The sequence below is a fragment of the Monodelphis domestica genome, chromosome 7 (genome assembly GCF_027887165.1).
Source record: "Monodelphis domestica isolate mMonDom1 chromosome 7, mMonDom1.pri, whole genome shotgun sequence".
In the NCBI taxonomy this organism is placed as follows: Eukaryota; Metazoa; Chordata; class Mammalia; order Didelphimorphia; family Didelphidae; genus Monodelphis; species Monodelphis domestica.
Window position 1 is genome coordinate 171328336 of NC_077233.1, and position 17053 is coordinate 171345388.

The 17053-nt window shown below is 43.9% G+C and overlaps 1 protein-coding gene across 2 annotated transcripts in view; it reads left to right on the top strand.

Moving 5' to 3' along the window:
• Positions 1-17053, top strand: part of TMEM8B (transmembrane protein 8B) — a 72712-nt gene that overhangs the window by 39352 nt on the left and 16307 nt on the right. For both annotated transcript variants that reach the window (XM_056806079.1, XM_007498791.3), the window contains 5 exons: positions 2620-2753; positions 5940-6205; positions 6790-7115; positions 14665-14758; positions 14962-15085. In XM_056806079.1, coding sequence (XP_056662057.1) covers positions 2620-2753; positions 5940-6205; positions 6790-7115; positions 14665-14758; positions 14962-15085 — 944 coding nt within the window. The remainder of the gene's footprint in view (positions 1-2619; positions 2754-5939; positions 6206-6789; positions 7116-14664; positions 14759-14961; positions 15086-17053) is intronic.

The window sequence follows — 17053 nt, forward strand, 5'->3', positions numbered from 1 at the left end:
GTGTGACAGTGTTGTCTCCCTGAATCTGAGGACGTTTTCATATTCCTTCTACTTTACCTTCCATCTGCTTTATCCTGTGCTGCCAATCTTGCCCAAAGACATCCTTGTTGGAATTTTCCCTTCCCTTTCTCAGGCATATTGATAAACCTGGAGCCAGTTTTTTTTTTTTTTTTAATAGGGGAGTGCTGTTCTTTGGCTTTAGTTCTTGCCCGCAGTAGAATCTGAACTGTTGACAGAAGTGTGACAGTAGGACTTGGCAACAGATGGAATCACAGGACATACCCCCTAACTGACACCCAGGTTGTAGGGCCGTATCAGTTTAGTAGTATGACTGACAGGTCCTTATGCTCATAAGTTTCAATTCATGTAGAGTAGACTGATGATTGGCTGACTCAATAGAGAGTCTGCTTTGCATGCATGGTATATGTGTGGACACGGGTCTACTTAATTTAATTCAGCAAACATTTATTTCATTTGCTTATTAAAATGTTTTTCCAACAAATATTTATTACATATCTTCTCTATGCCAGATATTTTCTAGTATCTAGAAATGCACACAGAAACAAAACATTTCTCCCCTCAAGGGGCTTACATTGTGTTATTATGATTTTTAGGAAAGGGGGAAAGGAAGGGTATACATAAGGGAAGAATCACATATAAATATAATTGAATTTATTAACAGGTAAGGGATGGAAGTTTTTGGAATGGAACAGGGAAAGGGTTTTTTGCATCTGACTTTTACCCACTATATTTACTTATCTAATTAAGCTTACTCTGACTAACTATCTAACTAAAGACTATCAAGACTAAATTCTCCAGCAAGCCCAGAATCTCTCACACACAGAGTCAATGCAGGAATCCAAGTTGTGGTGTTCCCGGATGGTCTCAGCAAAGTAGAGGTCGGCTCTCCAGTAACTAACTGTCCACCAGAAGACTGCAGATTTCCTCTCACCCACAGCCAGTTGAGCCTCAAAGGCCAGTTGCTTGATGGATGGATTATCAGGAGGTCTCAGCTACACACCTTTCTCCTTCTCCTTCCAGCTCCAGAGTGTCAGTGGGCAAACTGCCCCTTGGAACTCTGACTCAACCAGCTCAGGAAAGATTCTATGTCTCCAGACCGGTCAATCATTCTCTTGCTACTTTTACCTTGCTACAACTGTACTTGTAAGAAACAACATATGCATAGATAAGTCAACATCAAACATATGTATGGTCGTTCTGCTGTTTTAGTTATGTATGACTCTTTGGACCCTATTTAGGATTTTCTTGATAGAGATACCAAGTGGTTTGCCATTTCCTTCTCCAGCTCATTTTATAGAGGAGAAACTGAGGGGAACACGGTTAAGTAACTTGCCCAGGGTCACACCGTTAGTAAGTGTGGGAGGCCAGATTTGAACTTAGAAGGACGAATCTTTCTGACTTGAGGCCCAGCACTCTATCCACTGTGCTACCTAGCTGCCGTAAAAATACAGATAAATAATATTACAAATATGTAAAACATATACAAATATATACACATATAGAACACATATAAATATAATATATACACATGTAGAACATACTTAATAAAATTCAAAATGATTTTTTGGGGGGCACCAACTGAGAGGAAAAATCAGGAAAGGTCCTTTGTAGGAGGTACACTCAGAGTGTGTCCTAAAGAACTATAGAGATTACAAAGGCCTGATGCGAGGAAAGAGAGCATTACCTGTACAGAAACATGAAGGGTAGGGTTGGAACGTCATGGAAGGTCAAGCAGTTCAGCGTGCCACAGTGAATGGTTGGCTAGATGAATTCATGGTACTTCTGTCCAAGGTCTAGAGCGGATCCCTTGGATATCAAAGGCAACAGGATCAGAACAACCCACAGAGCTCAGAACCAAGAATTAGAATAAAAAGGTGAAGACATACTGTCAGGAGGGCTTGAGACATACTGTCAGAATTCATAGAACCTGGCTTGGGCAGGAAGAGCTCTAAATATGAGCAGGCTGGTTTCAGAGACTAGAAAATTAGGCAGTCAGAGAGGGAGACCCTGAAGTGAATCTGTCCCTTTCTCTGTTTTATACTCTCTGATGGAGTTGAGGGGGTCTTGGCTCAATGTGTGTTGATCATAATCAAAAGATGAGAGGACTCTATGTGAACTCTGCCTCTGACTGGAATGGGATGGGTTGGGTTCTGGGAACACTGGGAGGTCCTCAGATGCATTATCACCACCTGTTCCCCCCTTTATCTCCCATGGTTTTAATGATATATTTCAGCATATTTTCCCTTTTCCTCTTCTTCCACAAGAATGTCTCCATAACTAATGTCAGAATTTCTTCTATTTCTTTCCCTTAGGTTTCCATGATGAGTATTAGTACCTCATAAACATTGTAGAATGTCAGAGCCACAAATAATCATAGAAGCATCTAGTCCAACCCCTTTATTTTGCAGTTGGAGAAACTGAGGTCCGGTAGGGAAATGATTTTGCCCAGGTCAACCAACTTGTCGGTGACTGAATCAGGACTAGACCTAGGTCTTCTGATTCCTATTTTAATGACCCTTTCCCTAAATTATGCTACCTCCTTGTCCCTACTCTAATCTGTGTAGGGTCTCCATGATATGCTTCCTTTATCTACCCCAGGGTCTTCATGATGAGTGCCAGTACCTCCTTCAGCCACAGTTGATTGTCCGTCGATTGCTTGATGTTGCTGTCCTCGTTCCTGGTCGTCCCTCAGAGCAAACTCTTTCTTCTCATAACCATTCGGCCTTGTACAAGTGAGTCTGATGTTCCCTGGCCTCCCATTACCTTCCCAGCTGCCAACCAAGTCCTCCTGACAGTCTCAAACCTCCTTCCGAACTGTTACCAAAAACTCTTGCCAAGTTATACCCCCACCCTCCACCCTCTCTTTCCTCTCTCTTTTCCCCACTATCTCCTTTCCTCTGTCCCTTGTCTCCCTCTCTCTCCTCTTCTCCCTCTCAAACTCTCTTTCATTCTCCCTTTCCCCCTTTTCCCTTCTATCCCTCCTTTCTCTTTCTCTCTCTTTCCATCTTCTTTCTCTCATTCCTTTTTAAATCTTTCTTTCAATCTTTCTACCCTTTCCCAACAAACACACCCAGTTTTATCCTTAATAGAGCTGACATTTTTATATTGATCATGTATGCTCTGAGGTAGGAACTACAAGTATTTTTTATCCCTGTTTTACAGATCAGGAAACTGACTTAGGCTGAATAGCTGCTATGTGTTCCAGGCAAGATTGAAACCCAGCTTCTGTTGTCTCTCGGTTTAGTACTCTTTCCTCTATATCCAATGGAATGCTGGGAAATGTTTAACAATTGATTTCCCCCCAAAAGAACAAAATGTATATATATCTCACTTTTAAATTTATCTACGTTACTAACATTTTCCTTTTTTAATTTTTAAATTTGTTTGTTACATTTTCCCATCCCGTTTTTAAAGTCTAGACAATCAACAAAACAATAAATCAAGCTCGTATTTGTAGCCAATTACCTGGGAGAAAATGCTCACATTGAAAATTTAACTATTAGTACTTGAGAATTTCCAAGAGCTGGCTCTAGCACATCATTTATTAAGCCATATCACTTTCTTAAAAAACAAAGGTGTGTACACACACACACACACACACACACACACACACACACACACGTCTAGTGTGCTAGTTTAACCTGTACATTACTTTGGAAGAACAAGTATGCTACTCAGCCATATAACTTCTTTGTATAAAGATGGGAAGTCCCTGACCCCAAAATCCCAAGATCTGCAAAGGGAAAATCCCTCTCAAGTTTTTTTTAAACCCTTTATTCTTCCCACCAGCTTCTGTTTTGGGGTATTTCACCTCTACCAAAAGTCATCTCTCTCCCCTTCATTACCTGGTGTCTGTGCCATTTTGTGATGTCACTGCCTAGGGTAAGGGGGGAAAAAGAGAAGAGAAAGGACCAAAAAGGACTTCTAGATCATTCTTTTGTTCAGGGGGTGGAGTACCTAAATTGTCTCCTCCTTTTCTCTCCTTCAGTTGTTTCTACAATATGTTTGCTTTTCTTTGCTCCTCTTGTCTTTTGGATTGCTTCCTAACTCCTTCTTGGAGGACTAAGGGAGTTGGAGGGGATGGGGAATAGGTGAGTTGAAGGTGGGTTGTATTTCTCCAACATATTTCTTTTTCTTTATCTATGCCTATTGTCAACCAGATGGGGTACTAGCTGCCTTTTCAGGGAGGAGATCAGTAGAGACACAGAGAAAGCCTTCCTTGCCTTTATGGGCTCATTTCTCTAACTGATTCTCCCTGTTCTTAAATACTGCCATGAAACTTTATTTACACTTGAGTCAGCATTCCTACTGAGCAGGTAGAGTGTAACAAGATTATTAACGAGGTTGCCTCATGGTTGTAACAGATACCTAGCAAGCCAATTGTCACCCTTGCTTCATCCTAACCCAAGCCCTCATCTAGAACTGGCCTTTTTGTTCTTCTCTCTAACTCCTGCCATCCTAACCTCCTGATTCCAGGTAGCAAAACCAAATCCATTTAGGAAGAGGAGTTGCTATCACTGGAAGTCAATTCTGCATGCTTTTGACATACTCTTCTTCCTAGGGCGCTGTTCCCCTCTACGGTTAGCCCCTTTAGCTCTTCTGGGCTGCCCAGCTTTCAGGGGGAGATCAGGGAGATCTCTCTTTCCTTGACCCTCTCTCCTTGACTCTTTACTCTCCAGTGCCAAGCCAAGGAACATTATGAAGTCTGAAAGGCAGTCCCCAAGAGCTGTGTTTCTACACAAAGCCTTCTTGCAAAAGCAGTAGTCCTTATAAATTCCTGCCTCGGTCGCTAGTTCTCTTTGGCACATCCCCCTAGTTATAGGGACAAGCTGGATGATATAGTGGATAGAGTGCCAGGCCTGGGGTCAGGAAGACATCTTCCTGAGTTCAAATCTGGCCTCAGACACTAGTTATATGACCCTGAGCAAGTCACTTAATCCTGTGTAAAATGATCTGGAGAAAGAAATGGCAAACCTCTCAAGTATCTTTGCCAAGAAAACCTCAAATGGGGTTATAAAGAGTTGGGAATGACTAAAAATGACTGAACTACAACAAAGAGATCGCTACATCACCCCAATGTTCAGACCCTTCAGTGCTGAGTCTGAGAACATGACTATATCTATGGTCCCAGATAGTATATGACCAGCTCCATTGCCCACTAATACAATAGGGCAAACTAGATGAAACCACAGAGGTATGAGTTAAGGATAGGCTTCTGCACTGTTACGGTGAGCTGCACTAATCTTGAATTAGCAGATATGTCTCCCTTGGTGGATTCTCATAGGTCTGAAGCTTGGGTTTTGTAGCTTCCATGTCGATGCTACCTTTTCACCACTCTGTTGCCAATGGGAAGAGAAACACCACCTTGTTTCTTGCCAGTAAGAAGTTTCTCTCCATTTTTTTCTCTTCAAGAAAGCTCTGGGCACCCCTGAGACCCTTTTGCTGAATTCCTGTTACAGAGTGCCCACTCCATCCCTTTGCTTCATTGGCAATGCATAGCTGACTGGTCCTGAACACAGTGGTTGACCTGCCCTCCCTTCTTGGGTTCTGTTACTGGCTCAGGTCCCTGTTCCCTCTGGCCATTTTGATCACTTTGGGTACGACTACCTTTTAAAATCAGCTCTTCAGGATTTTATGGCAAAAAGTTTTAAGTGTCTTTTACACAGCCAAAACTCTCACTAAGAGAAGTGACTTTTGTTTATATTGTCCACTGGTCATGGGCCACTTTCCCTTCTTTTGACATCTTTTTGACTTCTTTCTCCATCCAAGTCTTCCTGTATACTCCATCATCCCACATATCTCACTTCACTGACATCTCTCCTCACTACTATAGCTTTTGGTATCCCTCCTCTTTCTTTCCTTGAGTTGCCCACCTCCACCATCCAATTTGTCATCCCTTGTCCTTGTTTCTTTCCTAGGGTCTTTGTCCCCAGTTTCACCTCCAAGGTCTCTGTCCAGCTGAAGTGTGTTGGAAGTCGTGGAGGCTCTGGTTGCCCCCTGATGATGCATCTGCGCCCCAAGGCACCTCCTCTGCACAACTCAACCTCTGTGGCCTGTGGGGAATTGGCACCATGTGGGCTAGAGCTGGCCTTGCCTCCTTGGGGGGACTGGGTCTATGTACGTGTGGAGACACCAAGGGGTCTCCCTGGAACCCTTCGATTCCAGCTGTGTGTGCAGCTGCAAGGTCAGCATAAGGGGCCCCTGGGTATCTATACTTCCTTTGAGGACCCCTCATAGGGACATCCTGGACCTAGGACCACCCGATTTTAGCTTTCCAGGTAGCTACAGAGAAACCTGTACCTGAGAACCCTTCTTTAAAACTCCAGGTTTTTTCGAGAACCATAGCATTACAGCTATGAAAGTAGCTATAAAGTCAGCCACAACCCCCTCGGGCCTCTTTTTGGACCCTACCCCAGAATACTTGCCCTTTCCCCTCTGTACTAAAGGACAACCGATTCCTGCTGAGATCTCACCTCACCCTCACCCTCATTTTCTTTGGCCTTATTCATAGTGATGTTACCTCCACTTCATCTCAGACTGGGTCAGGACTCTAAGGATATGATGTGAAGGTCATAGAAGTTGTCCTGAGCCACAAATTTCCCCTATAGCTCAGTGCACTTGGAACTCGGGTCCCCAAAGAGGCTATCCTGGGTGGGGTTGGAGGGAGGTTTTGTTGAATGGCCTTTGGGGATTTGGCTGGGGTGGGCAATTTGGGGTTTGGATTGTTATACTGAAAGGATTGTCAATGAGCTATAAGCTTCTCCCCAGAGTGCCCCCAACATGGTCTGTCTCGAGCCCTGGTACCTGGAGCCGCCATGAACATGCCCCAGTCTCTGGGTACTCAGCTGCCCCCCCAGGAGATACCACCCCTGGGAGCCCCTGAGGAGGGGTCTGGGAGCATATCTCCCCCTGACCATTGCTGGCCAGTGCGTCCAACACTGAGGAACGAGCTCGATACCTTCTCCGTCCACTTCTACATCTTCTTCGGCCCCAGTGTGGCCCTCCCGCCAGGTCGTCCAGCTGTGTTTGCCTTGAAGCTCCTGCCTGTGCTGGACAGCGGAGGGGTCCTGACCCTGGAACTGCAGCTCAATGTGGTATGGATGGGAAAGGGACAGAGAGTCAGGGAAGGGACGAGGGGGACAGAGAAGGAAAAGCTGACAGTATCCCCAGCTCGAAACTTCTGGTAGTCGTACTGAGTTCTTCAAAAATCTTTGTTGAGGGCCGCTAGGTGGCTGAGTGTATTGAGAGTTGTTCCAATCTGATCTCAGACACTTCCCAGGGCAAGTTACTTACCCTCTTACTGCTCTTCTGCTTTGGAACCAATGTGCAGTATAGATTCTAAGATGGAAGGCTAGGGTTTTTTTAAATTCCCTTAACATCTTTGATAGGGAGTCAATAAAGTCTTCTTGAATATTTTGTATTGGGATCAGCCTTTCGGCTGTTCTCTTATTTAGCTCTGTCGTCAAAGATATTTTCACCCATGTCTAACTGGGGTCTCCCAGAGGAGAGTGTTTGTCCTCCTTATCCACAGATTAGGAGCTCCCCGAGAACCAGGGACCTGATTTTCCCCATCAGACCAAGGATTCCCCCAAGGCGGAGACCTTGTATCTACCTTTCGATTGGGTTTATATCTACAGACTGTTTGTTTCAGGGTGGCAACTGACCACTGGGGCTTCCAGGGTGATGACTTTGTCTTAGGATACAGAACTGGAAGAAACCTTTGAGATCATTAGTTCCAAAGGTTCTTTACCTTAGGGTGAGAGGATTAAAATATATTTTAATAACTGTGTTTCAATATAACTGCCTTCCTTTATAATCTTTTATAATACACATTTAAATATAATATAAATCTCTAACATAATCCTTTCTAAATCAAATTTTAAAATATTGTTCTGAGAAAGAGTCCAAAGGCTTTCACCAGATTGCCAAAGGGACCTGTGCCACTATAAGGAATCTTCATCTAGTCCATCTCATTTTGTAGTTGAAGAAATGGAGGTTTGGGGAAATAAAATGACTTTAGTTGTAAACATCACTCCCAGAAGCCTCTTCTTTGAAAAAAGGGTCAACTCCAACCTATAATCTGCCTGTTGTGCAGTTGTCAAAAGGACAAGATAAATTCTGTCCTGTGCACAGCAAAGAAATGGTAGCCTAGGATTCTGCTGCTGTCCCTCTTTGTCATTGTCTGTAACATTGAAGTACTTAATTCAGTGTTTCCACTAGCTAGTTAGAAAAGGAGGAATTTTTTCCTTTGAAGTCCAGGGCTTAATGCCAGTCTTTACCTCAAGTCTTTTCCACCATCTAGAGTCCTTTCTTTCCCTGTCCAACTCACTTTACTACTGGGAGAGTGAGTCAAGTCAACATCAGTTAAGTTTCATCTTGAAGTTAATCTCACCAGACCCATTTCCATTCAATATAAATGTCCACAAGCATCAGGTTTTTAAGAGAACAATTTGCCATCTTCCAGGGACCACAGGTCTCTTGACAATTTATTTGACTTCTGATGCTGGCCTATTTTTGGGCTTCCTTCATTCCCAGAGGTTTGTGTATGACAGCTTTTTTTTTTAAAAATAAATCCTTACCTTATGTCTTGGACTCAATACTGTGTATTGGTTCCAATGCAGAAGAGTGTTAAGGGCTAGGCAATAGGGATTAAGTGACTTGCCCAGGGTCACACAGCTAGGAAGTGTCCAAGGCCAGATTTGAATCTAGGACCTCCTGTCTCTAGGTCTGGTTCTCAATACACTGAGCCACCCAGCTGCCCCCTGTGTATGCCATCACTGTCATCATAGAACCATGATCTCCACTTCTCTTCCATTTCAAATCTGTGGGCCATCCCACTTCTCCTTTCTTTCCTGCAATCCACTTCATTACACTCAAGAGTTCTTCAGAGCCTTCTTTTTGTCATTGCTTCAGGTTCATTAATTATGTTTCTTGCCTTTCCTTTCCTCTGATTTTTCAGCCAGCTACCCTTAAAAAAAAAATTAAAATTATTTTCATCACGAAGGTTTGATTTTTTTTCCCTCTCACTTTTTAGCCTTACCTTTCCCCTGCCCAATCGAGAAAGCAACCCCCCAAAATATCCCATTACAACATGCATAGTAAATAGGATAAGGTACGAAGTGGCCATATTTTTTAAAAAGAGACAATTCTGAATCAATCACTTCTCTCTAAGGGGATAGGCAGCTGGTTCGTCTTGAGTCCTTTGGAATTGTTGGTCAGAGTTCCTAAGTTGATTATCTTTTTTTAATATTATTGCTATTTTATAAACGGTCCACAGAAATACTTTCTATTCTCTTATAGTTTACATAATACTCAAACTTTTCCTTCCTGGTCTCATTTTCCCTAAAGAACTGGGTTTAGGTTACTTTTGTGCCACTCTTCAGAGATTCCACGAGGGGGAGACATTCCTCTTTGATAATCCGTCTCTGGATGTGTTATTGTTTCATGCTAGTTTATAAAATTTGGAAATGGATGGAGACTTTAAGAGATAATCTGGTCAAACCTGCTCACTTTACAAATGAGGCCTGTTACTGTTTTGTCGTTTTTTCAGTCATGCCCTACTCTTCTGGGGCTTTCTTGTCAGAGTTATTGGAGTGGTTTTCTATTTCCTTCTCCAGCTCATTTTACAAATGAGGAAACTGAGGCCAAGAGAGTCAAGTGTCTGAGGAACATTTGAACTCCAGAAGAGGAGCCTTCCTGACTCCAGGCTAGTCACTGTATCTGCTGCACCACCTAAATGCCCCTCAGAGGAGGCCTAGAAAGAGTTTAAGCGACTTTTCCAAAATGTCATGGTAACTAAGAAGCAGAGCTGTTCCAAATCCAGGCCTTCTTGCTCCAAATATTTCAGGACTCTTTATTTTACAAATGCTAACTGCATTTTCACTTTGCTTTACATATATTTTTTCAAGTATTAAAACATCTCCTCCATGGACAGCTAGGTGGCTCAGTAGTTAAAGAGCCTGGCCCAGAGATGGGACATCCTGGGGTCAGGTTTGCTCTCAGATCTGTGTGATGCTGGGCAAAGCCACTTAACCCCAGTTGCCTAGCCCTCATAGCTCTTATGCTTTGGGAACTGATATCAATTCTAAGACAGGAGGTAAGGGTTTAAAAAAACAAAAGAAAACATCTCCTTCAGGCAGGCATCCTGTTACTGAGAGCTGGGAAAGGTTTCCTATAAGAAGATGAGATTTTATAGGTATTGAGCAATAATGCATGTATAATCCAGTGGAATTGCTTGTCAGCTCTGGGAAGCAGGAGGGAAGAGGGGAGAGAGAGAAAATGAATCACGTAACTATGGGAAAATATTCTTAATAAATAAATTAATTTAAAAAGATGAGATTTTAGATGGGACTTAAGGATGCCAGGGAAGGCAGAAAGTAGAGAAGAGGAAGAAGGATATTCCAGGCTCTTTCTTTCACTATGTCCAGCCTCTTAAACAAGAATGAGCACTGAGGCTACTTTTCCTGATCCTCTTAAATAGATCTATTTAATGGGTCTATTTAATAAATTTAATAGAGCTGGGCATCCTATGCCCCCCACAACCTCAAGTATGTAACTGTCCCTCCTTTGCCTATTAGCCCCAAAGCTCTGACACCTTTGAATCGGGGGTTCTTAATCTAGAATCTGAGAACTTAATATTATTACTATTAGGAAGTCAAAGGGAAAAGATAGCCTAGGTGGTAGTGGCATTTCCTGCCCCTCCTGCCCCTTAGTATCCTTACTCAGATTCTGCAAAGACTTGTGGAGGATATAGTTTCTAAGGAGAAATGTTCCCCTTTTCAGCTGAAGAGTGGTTAATAGCAGAGCCAAAGAAGGGATAATAGAAGAAGCTATTAAGTCAAGTTGGAGATGTGGCTACTTTTTAAGCATCCATTTTCTAAACTCCCAAAATTTTAAGGAATTTAGTTCATGAGGAATTTAGTTCCTCACTTTCAGTGCAGTATCATAAGCAGGTACAATGAAAGGGGGGAAAAGAGTCCATTCTTTCAATACTACTCAGGCTGCACACAAAGCAGCCCACAACAGCTACCCAGGGAAAGGTGTGATTTTCCCAGAGATCAAAATTCAGGCTCTGCAGGTCTAAAAGACACTGCATGCCAGCACTAGGTCTGAAAAGCATTGAACTCTGGCCACCGTGGCTTCTCATGACAGAAGCTGTAGTTAGGAGGAAGTCAATAGCCACTGCTTCCTAAGCAAAAGAGGAAAACTGTCTTGTTAGTGGTGGTAGGAGTCAGACACAGCTGAGGGGCAGCCTTTTAAGCCTTTGTGTTTCCTTGATCTTTCCTCTCTTCTCGAGTTCCACTTGAATCATCCCATCTCTTGACTCTCTTTCAAGAATTTGTGCCCAGTCTCCCATTAGGCAGTGACATTCTCATCCAGTTCTAGTTGGTGCTGTGCTTGGCACAGGCTTATGGGAGACAGAGTTCTCAAGGAGAAATGTGCTCCCTACAAGAATGACATTGATTGGGGATAGAAGGTATTTGGCTGAAGAGGACAACTCACTTCTCTCTCCTCTTTCTTTCATCTCTCCCTCTTTCTCCCTCTCCCTACTTTTCCTCTTTTCTTCTCTCCCCTTCTCTCCCAGCCCCTAATCCTACAGTGAGTGGTGCCATCTTTTTCTCACAGGCATCTCCATGGATGTGATTTTCCTTTTAGTCAATGACTCTTCCATCCTTCATGGGAAGGGTTCTTTTAAACCTGCTTTTGGAGAGACAATCTGAAGTCTTAAGTCTGACTGCTGCTCACTTGCCAAACCCCCTTCCACCAGAAAACTGCAAGCTGTCTTTCGCATTAAGTCTAGGACATATGGATTCGCTCATTCTATATTTCTCTTTTATTGTGTGCCAGATCTGGAGTCAGGAAGACTAATTTTCCCGAGTTCAAATCTACTCTCAGATAGTTATTAGCTGTGTGATCCTGGCAAGTCACTTAATCCCATTTGCTTTAGTTCCTCATCTGTAAGATGAGCAGAAGGAAATAGCAAACTACTTCAATATCATTGTCTCAGATGGGTCAGTAAGAATGGGTTGTGACTGAATTACAACAAAATAATATACATATCAATATCATGTCTCTTCTCTCTAGCTTTAAGCTTCCAGCTGGTAGTCTCAAAGATTAGACAGAGATTCAATTTTTCTGGTAAATATTTATCTCAGTATAAAATCTCCTCGGGTATGCTTTACCATTTATCACTCCTGTCCCTTCTCAGTTGCATTCAATCCTCTAACAAACACACAAACAATGCGTGAGAAACTTTTTAAAAATGGCAAATCCCAGAGCAAAATAAACTCTTAATTGGAAAAGGACTGGAGAAACAGACTGTTTTCCATAGAGAGAGAAAAAGAGGATAGGGGGAAGAGACACAATATGGGGGTGTAGGATTCACTAGGGTCTGTCTCTGGAGCTCAGTGGGTACAGCATTCTGTTTCATTGTGTCTGACTTCCAATAGGCTCAGATCACCAGTTATGATATGGGAGTAAGAATATCTTCCTTTCCTCATTCCCAGGACATCATGGTTGATGCTATTAGGGCGTGGGGCCTTGGCAGGGGGTAGATGTCAGTCTCCCTCCACACCATTGCAGCTACTTTTCTCTCTTCTTGGTGACCAATGGAAACCTCCAGCATGGAGGATTCTGCCTATGTTCTCCCCTTAGCACACTTGTTCATTGCTCTTCTCTCTTTAGATTTCATCTTTCCCATTTCCTTGTGACCAAAGGAATAGCCACATCCCTGTTAATCCTTGGTGACCCTCCATGAAGATGCTACACAAGGTTAATCATTTACGATCTATGGTTGCCTGAAGCTCGTATCTTCTGAATCAAGGGCATGTGATGTTAACATAGAAGAGGGGTCATTTTCCTCTTCTTTTACAGCTTCACATACAATAAACTTTCCCAGCCCAAATGCAGGTCTAGAAAGTAGTTTGGGTAACTCCCTTTTTCTCATTGCCTTGAAAGAGAGCTCAAAGTTCCTTTGATTTACCCGAGTATATTTTATATTAGTAATCCCTAGAGGGGCAGATAGGGAATGATTTGGTTCTGAATTTTCCTGTTTACAACTCTATTGCTGAGGTTGATATCCAAAGGTCTGGGTAATGAATAGGTGAGGGTGGATGGCTGTGATAAAACTAGATACTGTATCACAGGGAGTGCTAGCCCCCATTAGCTAAGCTTCCCCAGTAGTTAGAAAATTTGCTTCTACCCAAAGAACCAATAATAAGTGTGACTAAGTGCTGTACAAAGTTGAAGCAGTCCTGGCAGCTGCAGCCCCTCAAGACTAGGAGTTCCTGCCCACCTTCCAAGTCACCAGAGAGAACCAGCCCCAAGCCCTGAAAAAAATAGCCTTATTTTTTGACAAAAAGGCGTTTACATCATCCACCTGTTGAATTGACAGCCTTGTTTCTGTGCTTCATGCCCTTCTGACTTTTCCTGGCCTCGGAACTCAGACCAGCTCTACCTACCACTGACCACACTCTCATGTCGTTCATAATGATACCTGATTTATTCTGTTCACCTAGTGATGACTCTTGTTTGCTCCTGTCTAGTCCTTGTTGCTCCTCTGGTTCTTCTGCCTGCTTCATCCTTCTCCCCAGTAATGATCTGGACTGACTATCCCTACTTGGCCCTAGCACCATCTGTTACTGGGAACCCACATCCCCAAAGCCTTCCCAAAATGAGACAGGGATAAGCAATTGGAAAAAGTCCAATGAAACCAAGTAGGCCTAAGTCTTATAAGGCAAATATTCTTAAATCTCAGGTGGATTGCCAGATTCCATTCCTAGCTTGCTTTCCTTCCTTCCTGCCTTTTGCTTGGCCTCTTAATCCTTTCATTTAAATTCAAATGAATATTGGCCCAGATCTCTCTCTCTCTCTCTCTCTCTCTCTCTCTCTCTCTCTCTCTCTCTCTCTCTCTCTCTCTCTCTCTCTCTCTCTCTCTCTCTCTCTCTCTCTCTCTCTCTCTCTCTCTCTCTCTCTCTCTCTCTCTCTCTCTCTCTCTCTCCCTCTCTCCCTCTTTCTCTCCCCCCCCTTCCCCCCCTCGTTCTCTTTGGTTCTGTAATTTCTGATTTTTAGGACTGGTGATCCTATTATCTTTCCACCCCTTCCATCCAAAAATACCTCTCCTTTCTCCCTCCTACATGGGATATACCACATATCCATTTTGCAGGCACTAGAGATCACAAACAGAGATAGTGGTCCATGGTGGCAAATGGTGGGTCAATGGGTACAAAAAAAAAAAACCAGAAGGAAAAATCATCTATATTTCAGCTTATTCAGTGTCTATATCTTCACAAAAGGAAGCCATCCTAGGTGTAGGGAGGCTTACAGAATAGTCATATGTGAATAATTAAGGCTGGAGTTTTGGAACAAAGGACTGAGGAAGTTACCATTTATGAGAAAGGGTGTGTACCAGGTACTACATAGGTCTTCCTAGAGGTTTATGGGAACGTGGGAAGCATTCTGAAGGAATAGGGGTACATGCCAATCAGAGCAAAAGTCCCCAGGTAGGGGATGGAAGGTCTTTTATAGACTTGGTCTGTGTATTTGTTGAAGGGGAATGGTTTCTAGAGATATTTTTTCTAGCAAACTGGGAAACCAGGCTGTGAGTGAAAATCCTTTATGCTTTTACCTCCCCTTCTCATTCAGAGCTCATTACGCCAGGAAAATGCCACTGTGTTTGGATGCCTGACTCATGAGGTGCCTCTGAGCTCAGGCGACTCTTCTGTGACCTGCTCCACAGGTGAGAATGATAGAGTTGGGATAAGGAAGGAGCAAAGTAACTGAGGGAAGGAGATGTTGAGATAGCAGGATAAAGGAAGAGGAGGAGGGTGGGGAGAGGGTGATGATGCTATGGGTAACGGTATAGGAAGACAGGGAGGGACATAGGGGGTTCCTTTCCTCTTCTTGCTCTCCCATCCCCAATGATCACTGTCTCCTGCTCAGAGTCCCTGGCTGGCTTCATTCTCTCTGTCAATGCTGCCTCTAAAGTCTCCAGACTTCGGATCCCTTTCCCCCAAACAGGAACCTGGTACCTGACTCTCCGATCATTGTGTGGAACAGGCCCATGGTAAGAGCAGGGAAGTGGGAATATTGGGAGGACTGAGGGGACCTTCAGGGTTGGAAAAGTCACAGTGAAGAGGGTGGTCATGATGAAGGAGAAGGATGAGCTGGAGGGAGCTGTAGTGAGAGGGCCCCCTTCTCTGTGAAGCCAAGGCCCTTGATGACATGTCTTTGCTGGGTTTGAGCCCCATTCTGTCCCGAGGGCCCAACTACTTAGCCTGCCTACTTCTTCCAGTCCGGCACCAAATACTTTTCCAACTGGACCTCTTCCCCTTCCAGGGCTATTGCAGAAGAGGGAAGCATTTACTACCTTTCCCAAAGCAAGCACAAGGGCCTTGTGAGACTGTCTAAAGGTTTTACTGTTGGGAAGGAACTAAGAAGAAACATGGTGGTGAGGGGAGGGAGTGGGCCATCATTCATAAATGGAGCTAGCTCTTATCTCGCTTGCTTCTTCTCCATGCTCCCCCCCCCCCCCCTCACGCTTTGAGAGCTGCCTTGCCTGCCTCTGTCCCTTTTTTATTTCTGGGGCTGGTGTTCCAGGACTCAGCCAGTCATTAGGCCCCGCCCCACATCCTTTCTCACTGTTGGGAGAAACAACGGTGGAAACGGGCATCGAGGGACGAGGCGCCGAAGTGAGATGTCTCTACCTCACGGTAAACAGCAGATGCTGTGTCTCCGTCTCAACGGTTCCCTGCTTCACCTAGGAAAGTTATCTTGGGTCATTCCCTGAAGATAACTCCCTCCTGCTTTAAAAAGAAAGTCATGCCAGTATTTATTTTTAAACTTGCTTTTGCAAGGCGGCAGCAGCAGGGGAGAGTTTTTAACACCTTCAAGAGAGGGCATCTGTGACTGCGTAGGAGGGTCCTGAGCATGCGCAGTATGGATCTCCCCCATGCTGAGCTCCTGGAACCACCACACCCATGGCTGTGGCTTGGAGGCAGAACTCTCTACGGGGTTCAAAAGGACTGGTTGTTCAAGGACAATAAAGCTTCAGCCATTGGATCTCTTTAAGGCTCCATTCTCCATCTATAAAGAGCTAATGGCCCCCAACACAAAGGAGACTTTTTACGGTGATTGCCCAGACGAGGTCTAATTTTATGATCATTACAAGGCTTTCCTTTTGAACCCCGGCCAGCCCTGGCTAATTTGAGTGGCAATTTCCTACAAAGAAAAGCTAAGAGTCCTTTTTTCTCCATCTTCTCATCTTCTGCCTTGATGTTTTCCTCCTGCCCCATGCCTGAACTGGGTGCTGAGTGGCCCCAAAGACTGCTTCTTGTATATCAGGGCCAATGAGAATGCGGTTTTCCGACAAGCTGGCTGACATGGGGTTACCATACCATTATGTGGGGGAGGCGTTCTCTAGCGGAGTAGGGGGTGCATTTTGTATGCTGCCCTGAAGGGTGCCCTAGTCCTCAGGGTTTCAGGAATTTTTTTTGATGACCTTTTCTTAGCTAAAGAATCAGTAAAGGGAAAGACCTAGGGATGAAACTAGGATCTCCCGCGAGATTTTATTGGTATGGAAAAGTTCTAGTGAGAAAACTCCTTCTTTTGTTATTGTTCAGTCATTTTTCAGTCATGCGTGACTCTCCCTGACTTCATTTGGGGTTTTCTTGTCAACCACTGGAGTGGTTTGCCATTTCCTTTTCCAGTTCATTTTACAGTTGAAGAAAATGAGGTAAGCAGGGTTAAGTGTGCCCAGGGTCATCTAGCTAGTAAGTGTTGGAAAGGTCAGATTTGAATTCAGGTCTTCCTGTTTCTGCCCCCAAACTCCCTCTACCAGTGCAGATTGGCACCTGCTCTTCAACCTATAGATTTAGAGAATTGTCTGAGGCACTCAGAGATGTGACTCGACTAGAGTCCTATAGTCAGGGTGCGTCTGAGGTGGTATTGGCAGCCATTTCTTCCTGACTCCTCAGACAGCTCCCCTGTCCACTTTATCTCTCATGAACTGGGATAGAGGTTAATACTAATGAAT